At 43.7% G+C, this 10,132-nt stretch overlaps 2 protein-coding genes across 3 annotated transcripts in view; one reads left to right on the forward strand and one right to left on the reverse strand.

Annotated features, from left to right (window-relative positions):
* The window catches only part of LOC103906352, a 20,133-nt gene extending 14,801 nt beyond the window's left edge, over positions 1–5,332 (forward strand). For both annotated transcript variants that reach the window (XM_009288245.2, XM_009288244.2), the window contains exons 4-6: positions 571–639; positions 1,188–1,278; positions 1,602–5,332. In XM_009288245.2, coding sequence (XP_009286520.1) covers positions 571–639; positions 1,188–1,278; positions 1,602–1,797 — 356 coding nt within the window. In that variant the 3' untranslated portion in view covers positions 1,798–5,332. The remainder of the gene's footprint in view (positions 1–570; positions 640–1,187; positions 1,279–1,601) is intronic.
* Positions 5,286–10,132, reverse strand: part of NUDT2 (nudix hydrolase 2) — a 6,395-nt gene continuing 1,548 nt past the window's right edge. The window contains exons 2-3 of the mRNA XM_009288243.2: positions 9,676–9,833; positions 5,286–6,210 (exon numbers count right to left, since the gene is read on the reverse strand). Coding sequence (XP_009286518.1) covers positions 5,897–6,210; positions 9,676–9,808 — 447 coding nt within the window. The 5' untranslated portion in view covers positions 9,809–9,833 and the 3' untranslated portion in view covers positions 5,286–5,896. The remainder of the gene's footprint in view (positions 6,211–9,675; positions 9,834–10,132) is intronic.

Genomic DNA, 10,132 nt, shown 5'->3' on the forward strand with positions numbered 1-10,132 from the left:
ATATAAGGAAGAAATTTTTTACGCTGAGGGTGGTGAAACACTGGCACAGGTTGCCCAGAGAGGTGGTGGATGCCCCATCCCTGGAAACATTCCAGGTCAGGTTGGACGGGGCTCTGAGCAACCTGATCTAGTGGAAGATGTCCCTGCCCACGTCAGGGGGGTTGGACTAGATGACCTTCAGAGGTCCCTTCCAACCCAAACTATTCTATGATTCTATGATTACTCAAGTATTTTCAGGGGTGGTAAGTACCTGAGTACTTCTGAAGAACTTCCATGTGTACCACTGAGTGGTTCAAGGCTTTGCTCTCACACGACACGTTGAGATGTTTGCCTTGGCAAGCGGCTCAGTGATACGGCCACAGTCTTAACCTGGAAGCCCAGCCACCAGATGTTCTAGGAGCAAAATCATCTGTGGTTGGGGAATGCTGAGGAACAAGAAAGTTCCCTTTTCCCTGATGGCTCTGTACAAAGGGGCTATGCAGTTACGGTGCAGCCCCAGGAGGAAGTTGGAGCTTCCTCCAGTCCAACAGTGGAAGCTGCTAATCTGAGTCTCTCTGCTTCTTTCCCCAGATGCATCCCACAATCACTCTAAAAAGCACCATGGAAATCGAGGGAAAAATGCTGGGGCCAGGCTTGCAGGTAGGTCCAGGGATCAGCCAGAGGAGGAAGAGACCAGGTAGATGAAGTTTCATCAGTGCCACTGACCTTCCTATCAATTCAGAGTTACATTCCCCTGGCTTCCGCTGAGGATGCTCAGTAAGGAAGGAGGGCACCAAATCACCTGTCAGAAAAACTCCTTTTAAAGATTAAACAATTCTTCCCAGGCCTGGAGTACAAAAGTGAGTAAAAACATGCAAATGCTTTGTCCCAGCTCACCAGGAGAAATAGATACCCACTAGCACTGGTGCCTTCCCCCAGCCCTTCTTATTTCGTATCAGAGAGCTGCAGAGCAGAGAAGCATGAATAGTTATTGTCTTCCTAGCAAGAAAGAAAACCTTTTTGTGGCCATTTTCAATAGAGGAATGCTGTGCAGTGTAAAGCAGCTGTAAGGTGTTGATCTTATGGACAAAGCACTTTTCCTGTTACCTGCTAGTCTGTCTTTTGTGGCAATGTGGCTATTGCCTAAGGTAGGTACAGCAGGGATAGGTACAGCAAATGCATGATTATTTTGTATGATATCCTTTCAGGCACCAACTGGAAGACGGCCATGCTGGTCCTCAGCCCCTTGGCATTCATACTGGGATTAATAATACTGACACTCAATGTTCATTACAACAAGTAAGTAAGATTAAGGTTCATTCTATTTGCCACTTTCCTGTCCAGCATTTCAAAACAAAAGTCTTGATCTTGGCACCCTTCCCAATCCCACACCTGAAGTGTCACCCTTGATGATTTCTCCTCTCTGCCACCCTGTTTCTCCCTACCACTCACTGTCCCATCCAAATGCAGCCACTAATGTTGGCTCCTTCTCCCCTACACACCTCACACCATCCCTGAAGGTTTAGGGAATTTGGGCACTACGGTCACTGATCCAGTTCACACGGAGAAGCAACCAAGAGACACACAGATGCAGTTACATACCCTCCTCTCTCTTCTCCTAGGAAGAAGAAAATCCTCTCTGCTCTGAAGAGCTCCCCAGCCAACAGCAGCAGAGCTGACTTACGGGAGCCATCTCCCTTACGAAGAGGTCCCCAGCCATCTCGCTCCCCTTCCTTGAGGCATGGAGAGATCCTCATTGAGTGGAAAGATGGGACTGTCACTCCTCTTTTTGATAATGCCAATTATCAAATGGACTAGCTCTGAAATGATGGAGCTGTTGTTCCATCCTGTGTCACTCTTCCCACCAGGAAGAGTGCCACCATAGCCAATCTTCTCCCTAGCCTTGCTATTTTGACAGGGAGTTGTACGCACTGTTTGGGTTTTTTTTAACACTTGAGAACAATCTCATTCCACAGCACGAGGTTGAAGCAAGCAGAGCAGATTGTTTGGTTTGTATAGGCACATGCTGCTTAGCTCTTCCAGAGCTGATATAACCCGTAACAAAACCCAGATTAGCTAAATGAAGCCGAGACTCTCACCAGCTGCAACTGTCCATTGCCCTGAACTTATAGAGTTACTGAGCATATGAGAAAGTAAATCCTTGGAGACAAGTTGTAAGGTGAAAAACAGAAGTCCTGATGATCCTTAAATTCTTTTAAAGATAAAACTAGCTGCCAACAGACACAGAAGGCTGTCAGTTACTTTGTCAATGTGAAAACATAACTAATAAGCACTGCCTTAAGGACTCAAAAGATTACAGTCTCCTCCAGATATCTGCCAAAATACTCCCCCCACTAAGTTATCAATTATGTAACAGCAAGTAATTTTTCTAACTTAAAGGGTGGCACTCCATCATCCTCTGCACCACTGCAAGAGTCCTGCTGAGAGTATGTGTCTCTCAAAATATTTCCCTATTTAGGATGTATTAGACCTTATTATAACACACATTCTCTTTCTTTATGTAGGATGACAAGTAACATTGGTTATTATATAACTTATCCAGCCCTTTTATACCAGCTTCAGTCTCTGATTTCCTATAGTCCTATGGAATAGTCAATGAACAGATAGATATACTGCTCCCATCTAGAGCAGTAATACAGTTTTTTTCCACAAAGGCACTGTTTTCAGCCTTTACACTTCTTGTATGAGCATAATTATCTGTGACCCATCACACTCAATCCTGATCTTTTCTCAGTGAAACTTGCAATATCTTAGTGCCTTCCTAATATTCATGAATTTATGCTTTCCTTCTCTCTGATCTTGTGATGATGTAAACCAAAATCACATGGCTATAAATCAGGAATTATCTGGAGAAAGAAATACTAACACCAAGAAATTACAAGTATGAGCTGCATCAGTATATTTGTTCAGCAGTGCAAGGGAAACCATATCCTAACCTGTCTCTTACTCAGACTTAAACACTGCTTTTTACTTTACCTAAATTAACTTTTTGTGCCATTTCAGTGGAGCTTGGACTTCTCTAGAGTTTGTTTTTATTTAACCTAAGGCAGAAGTAAGGTCTCTAGGGAATTGAAAGTCTCTGGGTTTTGGTGGTTTTTTTTTTAATTTTTCTTTTTAAACATAGATCCACAGCCTGGTTAAGAGTTAACTGCCATGAGATATTATTATGACCAAAAACCTAGCTGGTTTCAAGAAAGAAAATACAAACCTTATTGGTTCAGGGCATAAAAATCATAGAGGTTGGAAATAAATGTCTTCCCCAGGCAGATTATTCCATAATTGTTTACTGGAGGGTTTCCCACACACTCCTGGGGAATGTATTTTACTACCAGACACGGGCAGAGGAAGAACTCATTTTTCACCAGTGAGCACAAACAAAATTACATTCTGACTTTCCAATGTTTCCACTTTAAAACAAATCCAAAAACTTTTGGGTCAAGTTTCCAAATGCGTAAGCATCATTTTACACATGAAATTTGTGGGAATACATTCTGTACATAAATCGCTCAAAACGCACATGCAGAGCCTCACCAGTTATCACAGTTACATCCCTTGTACCTTTTCCTATAATTAAGATGCCCGCCTTTGAAATTTTGTCCAAGGAGCACATCACCTTGCAGTGCATAGCACTTGTTACCCTCCAAAACCTTGACGCACTTTGGGAACACTATGTATGCAGTGCCATTAAAATGGAAATACTCACCTGGGGTTCAGCTTTGTTGTGCTTTCCAAAGCAACAGGTGCTTATGTTCATTACTGCTGAATGGGCAGAACAGATGACTTGTTAATGACTCTCTGTAATTCACACTTAATATGCTAATCTTGCTCATAGACATGAAGGCAGTAACACCATTGTTTACACAGCACTGATTAAATGGTAGCTCATACAATAATGAAAAATTAAGACTGTGAAGCAGCACAGGTTTTTAACATTTTCTCCCTCCTCTCTTTTACTGGTTGTTATCTTTTAGTTTTTTCTCACTCGTTTACCTACGTTAGATGCTAGACACCAAATTTGCCAAGGTATGGACAGAGGAGCTGAAGGTGTGAGTCTTCATCACGAGAGGTCTTAAAAAGCACGTTAGCCAAACATCCATCAGGAAAGACTTCAAAATAGGTGATTCTGCCTTGGGGCTGGACCAGGTGACAGTGGGAGACACCTTCCATCCTCTGCTTCTAAAGCTTGCTGAGAAACACTCAGAGCAATCGCACAACCTATGTGCTGTTCACTCTCTGCCATCACCTGAATGCAATGCTTTTAAACAGTGTTCATAATCAAAATAAAACCTGACTGTAAAGTGGAGGAGCACTGAAATTGTTTATGTGTGTGTGTATATATATTAAAACCCCCCTTATTGTGCATCTGTGTGTGTGTGTGTATACACACACAAAAAAGGATGCACTATAAGAGGGCTTTTATAAATCAGCCTACAGGAAGATTAAGAGAGTGATGGGCAAGACATCGCTGTCACAGTGGTACTAATATTATTAATATAGGCTGCTCCAAAGGACGAGTGCTGCATAACTGGCAGGTAACACAATACTAAACTGCCGCCCATATTTGTCAGCCCAGTTACGCTGCTGGTATCACAAGCCTTCTCCAGGGCTGACGTGATACTGATGACCCTCGTTTCACTCTTGCAGCAAAGAGGAAGACAAAGTGGAAGTAAAGCCCACTTTCTCATACGCTTATTTGCTTTGCGAGGTCCAAGTGCCTAAGCAGCAAAGGCTAGAGGAGATGTAGGGAAGAAGGGACAACTTGTTCTCCCCCAAAGTTCCCTGGGATTCAGAAAAACTTCATTCCTCACCTAAAAATGTTAATAATGCTGTCTTGCTTTTTTGGTATTTATGTACCAAAACATCCAAAAGATTATGAACCATTACTAACTGAGCGTACATAATCATACAGAGTGCTAACAACCTCAGCTCCCAATGAAGTTAATGACAAAAGAGAGGTCCACAGGAAAGCTGATGCAGGCGAGCTCATCTGTACCACCCCAGGCTACTGCAATCATCCAGCATGAGTAGCTACAGCACAGCACTAGCAGCGCACGTGGCCCTGCTGCCCACACATTGGTGCAGGCTGCAGCCACAGAAACACAGATGCTATCAAACGGACACAAGATTGCACGTTAGCTTAAATATTCTGTGCAGAAAATGCTATATTAGGCAGACAGATTTCCCTTTCCCAACCCCCTGAATAATGTATGGCCAAGGTGTTTGTTAAAGAGCAAAAACGAAAAAAAAAGAAGCAAAAGAAGAACTTCAAGTTTACCATTTAAATACTGTACATCAACCGTTTACTAAGACTCTTTAGATGGAAAATGTTTTCATAACAGTACATTAGTGATGCACATAAATTCATGATACAAACAAACAAGACCTGAAATGATTTGACGAGTTATCACAGCGTATTAGTGGAGGAGTTGGGAACGAACTACTGCTTCCCCATTTGAAATGCTAGGTGCAACTTCTGCAGTAAATATTTTGTTATTAAAAAAATCTCCGTATGCGCATTTTCTCAACTCTGTAGTTCTACGTCAGCAAGTCAAGAAACATCAAGTGTTTGATTTTTCAAAAAGACCTGCGGCTGTGTAGCACTTCAAGGAGGAAAAAAAAAAAAGGAGACAGGGACAGAGGAATTCTTTGTTAGCTCTGGGTTTCAATTCAGACATCTGTGGCTCATGATTCAATCAGACCATGCTTTTTTGCATTAGCTAGGGGAGACAAAAGCACAAGCTCTCTAAAAGCTCCAAGTATCTTCACTGAATTTGTATAGATTTAAAAAAAGAAATCTACATTTCTACAGCCATGTAGTTCTTCCCCTGGTTAAAAAAAAAAAAAAAAAAGCAGGCCATGTTTCTTCAAAAATTCCCCTTATCCTTCACAAAAGCATTTATTCTTTGGAGCAGAGAAACTGATGCGCTTCTTTCAGCGTCGCTTGCATGTCCTCATATTCTGCAAATTTGCAAGCATCCTCCAGCTTCAGCCATTGGAAAGCTTGGTGCTCCTCCGAGAGCTTGATTTCTGTGTTACAGTCCTTCATTTCTGCCAGCCAGTAAATGACGGTCTTAGGTTTGCCACGGACAGGATAGTGCAGTTCTTTCTTGTACCCCTCTATGAGGGTGAGCTGACTGGCCTGAAGACCAGCCTCTTCCTGCGTTTCCCGGAAGGCTGTCTGCAGGTCATCCTCGCCTGGGTCCACGTGTCCTGTCAAGGTGAAAAGTAAGCCTCTGAGAAGGAAACTCAGATTTTGTTTATTCAGTTGACAACCAGGAAACATTGGGAGACAGAGATGAGAGTACACTGTAGCCGATACAGAATCAAATAAATTGGAGAACAGAGATTGCTTTTCCAACTCTTATGTCTTGATTCGTCTTTGTCTCGTGGCTTTGAGGATCGTTGTTTATCCCACATCTTCTGAAACTCCCAGTGGCCTGTCAGCACTAGACATCTTTTCTTCCCAGTCCTCCTCCCCTCTTCTGGAGCACTCTGCACCCGTGATGTTCCACCTTAGACCATACTGAGGACTGAGTGCTTCATGAATGTTTTTCCTTTACCCAGTTAGAGGGGAGACTGCTCATTTGCAGGAGTCTTAGTCCTCTCAACCCTTCCCTCCCACAGAAACTTAAGGCTCAATTCTGCAAAATGCTTACTTATGCCAACAGCCCAGAAACAATGGGACCAGGCACCAACAAATGCCATTTAAAAGGTGGGTTTTCAGTTAGGGATATTTTTATTTCTCTCCCATATTCCCCTCTGAAACACAGCAAGCCTAAAAGCCAGCACTTCCACCAGCTGCGTAGTTCTTCTAGCACACATCGTTTATTTTATGTTGCTCAGAATGAGAGGTGCCATTACAAACAACGGATAAATATAACACATCCTCAGCTGTTTGTACTTTTGTTGAGAAATGTCAGATTTGGTTTTCTCATGAAAGCTCCAGACCAGAACATAAATAGAACAAGCCAAGCAAGATCTCAAAAAAGCAACATAGCAAGAGTTGGGAGGCTTCAAGAGGAAAAAAATGTTAAGCTTTATTTTGCCCCTGGTGTCACTCTATTTTCTACGTAGCTGGCTGCAAATAGCTGTAATTTCATCACAGAGATGAATCTATCCTCCGGGCCCAGGTACCCAAAGCCACCCTTTAGTACTAGAACTGGGGTATGTGGGAAAGCTCATTTTGCTTTCCCAACTGGTCTCACTCACTTTGCGTATCAGAAGCTTAAACGCCTCTTACAACGTGACATCATCTCAAATGTAAAATATGGTTCTATTTCAAGCAGCAACTGTGCAGAAAACAGCATCTGATGTTGCACTTGACGTCTTGGATACTTGAGATCAAATACACTGAGGCTTTAAATAAAAATATTTTCCCCCTGAATCTCAGCACTGCAAGTCAAGCTGTCTCCTTTTTGACAAAGTATGTATTTCCATAGCTGGGACTTATTACTAATAGTTGAGAAACAGAATCCGCTCGGCCTTGCACAGCTGGATTACTTTTACAGTACCCACAGCAAATGCCCACAGAACATCCATGAACAGTAAGTAACCATTATTTTTTATGACAGTCATAATCCGTAGTCACCAAATGCGCAATGAGTTGAGGTAGCAATAAAGCTGGAGAGCTGACATTCACTTTCAACTCAAAGGACACCAGTGCAACCCCCTGCCCTCCAGCACAGCAAAAGGCAATCACCTCACCCTGCTGCTGATAACCTCAAGTTTAAGCTCAGTAAGTTTCCAACTTTGTGCAGTACAGTCTATCTACCGGGTGGAAAAAGGACTGCTGGCAGCACCTCACACCACAGCTTCCAGATCCTCCCAGCCATTTGCACTAAGGCAGTTCCAACATGCTGAGGAGGAAAATGAACCCTGCATCCCCTTCCCATCAGCCTCAGCTACTGCAAAGTCACAGTTCTAGGAGCAGAGGTGAGGCTGATGAAGCGCATGTGGTGGGATCCAAGCAAGTCCAGTTTAATCCCATCAGGGTGGCAGCTGCTTAGGGAACTTTTAAAATACCAATGTACAGCTGTAGGTGTAAATTGCCTTTTGCATGCTCTTTGAGAGACAATTACAACTTTTCATTCTGGCTCCTGCCACATTAAATCTATGTCTGCATCATAAACAATTTATGTTACTGCATCACACAACCTGAGGCTGCCTTTGAAGACCACTCATGTCGCAGAGAATATATAATGTAACAGCTCCCCTTCATTTATTGCCCCCCAATCTGTACCAAGCTACTATTAAAGGCTGCCATCAGATTGTGGCTTTTGATCTATAAAACCTTAAACAATACATCGAGTGAGGTGATTCTGCCCTTCTACTCCTATCTGGTGAGACCCCACCTGGAGTACTGCGTCCAGCTCTGGAGCCCTCAGCACAGGAGAGACACGGACCTGTTGGAGCGGGTCCAGAGGAGGGCCATGAAAATGATCAGGGGGATGGAACACCTCTCCTATGAGAAAAGGCTGAGAGAGTTGGGGTTGTTGGGCCTGGAGAAGAGAAGGCTCCGGGGAGACTTTATTGCAGCCTTTCAATACTATTAATTTCACTCCCCACTGAAATACCTACAAGTCATTTCAATCGCTTGTCCAGAATGACTGTGTTCCCAGTGAACCTTTCCACATGGGTCTCCCCTCTCACAACAACTAATCATGTCCCAGGACATGTTTTTTAGCTTTCCAGTAGGCTGCATTCTCTACTCCCTCAGGCTTTTGGTGAAGTGGACAAAGGGGGAGGTTTGGAAAATTTTGTTCTTTCCCTTAATAGGAGAGCGTAGTTGATACTGTTACAAGCTTTTTTTCCAATTTGCAAATTCCTGTTTACAAACTGTTCTGCACTGTGCTTCAAGAGCACTGCATTTTACAAAACAAGAAGTAAAAACTAGCAGGAAGAAATCTCAGAGGGTGATCTACAAGGAACCTGAAGTATTTCTGTGCCACGCTTTTCCCGGTACCAGGGCTGCGACTATGTACTACCAAACACTGGCTCTCCCATGTGTCTTTACAGACAAGGTGTTGCTGTATGTCTTGGGGCACTGGACTTGTCTTCTCCTTTGGGGCCTCACTGATGAGTGAGGATGGCTTAGGTGAAGATGGCTGATAAGGTTACTTCTCCCAGCTGTCCCTCTCATCTCTGCTGCATTAGGTATGTGCTTTTCATCAATGATCTCCTGAACTTAAAAAAACTCCTGCATCTTCTAAGAAAGGCATTTTAAAGTAAATCATCACTGATTTCAGTTTGCCTTCTAATGTTGCGCTGCAAACTGTGACCCTTCTGATTACACATGTCAAACAACCGTGCATTGGCAACAGTGGTATCTGGCAGCGGGTCAGACCTGAGGGAGAAGGTAAAAATTTCTCTAGCTACCTAATTTCAGTTGTCTGCTCAGTGTCTGCCAGAAACATCAGATATCTGAGGAGCACGATCGGGTTACCCCCGCCCCAACCCCAATCAGTCATGCCGAATAGTTTATACAGTCACAACTTGCAAAGAATTTCAGCCACAAAACTCCCCACTCAGCTGCACAAACAGCATGATCAGCGGCTACTGTCAACTGATTAACTGCCCCTCAAAGCCGACCTTTGTAGCATTCAGCCAAAGTTCAGTCCAATCTCACTCGCTCCTGACACAAACAACCTTGAAGTGTGTTATCAGAACAAACATCACCTTTGGGTGGGGTCCAGTGATGGGTCCCATAGGATGTCTGAAGGAGGAGGTATTCAATTCTGTCAGTGACCTTCGAAGATGGTGCTGACTGCAGCCTCCTGTAGATGATCAAGCCACAAGCTCTCACAGCCATGCCCCTCTGTTAACTGCAGAGACAGCTGTGAAAGAGCAGACAGGATCAAGCAGGAACAACATACAACATGGAGCTCAGACAAACCAGTCGTATTTAGCCAGGAAACATAGAAACATAGAATCATAGAATACTTTGGGTTGGAAGGGACCTCTAAAGGTCATCTAGTCCAACCCCCCTGCCGTGGGCAGGGACATCTTCAACTAGATCAGGTTGCTCAGAGCCCCGTCCAACCTGACCTGGAATGTTTCCAGGGATGGGGCATCCACCACCTCTCTGGGCAACCTGTGCCAGTGCTTCACCACCCTCAGCGTAAAACATTTCTTC

Source organism: Aptenodytes forsteri, unplaced genomic scaffold, assembly GCF_000699145.1.
Source record: "Aptenodytes forsteri isolate BGI_AS27 unplaced genomic scaffold, ASM69914v1 Scaffold201, whole genome shotgun sequence".
Taxonomy (NCBI): domain Eukaryota; kingdom Metazoa; phylum Chordata; class Aves; order Sphenisciformes; family Spheniscidae; genus Aptenodytes; species Aptenodytes forsteri.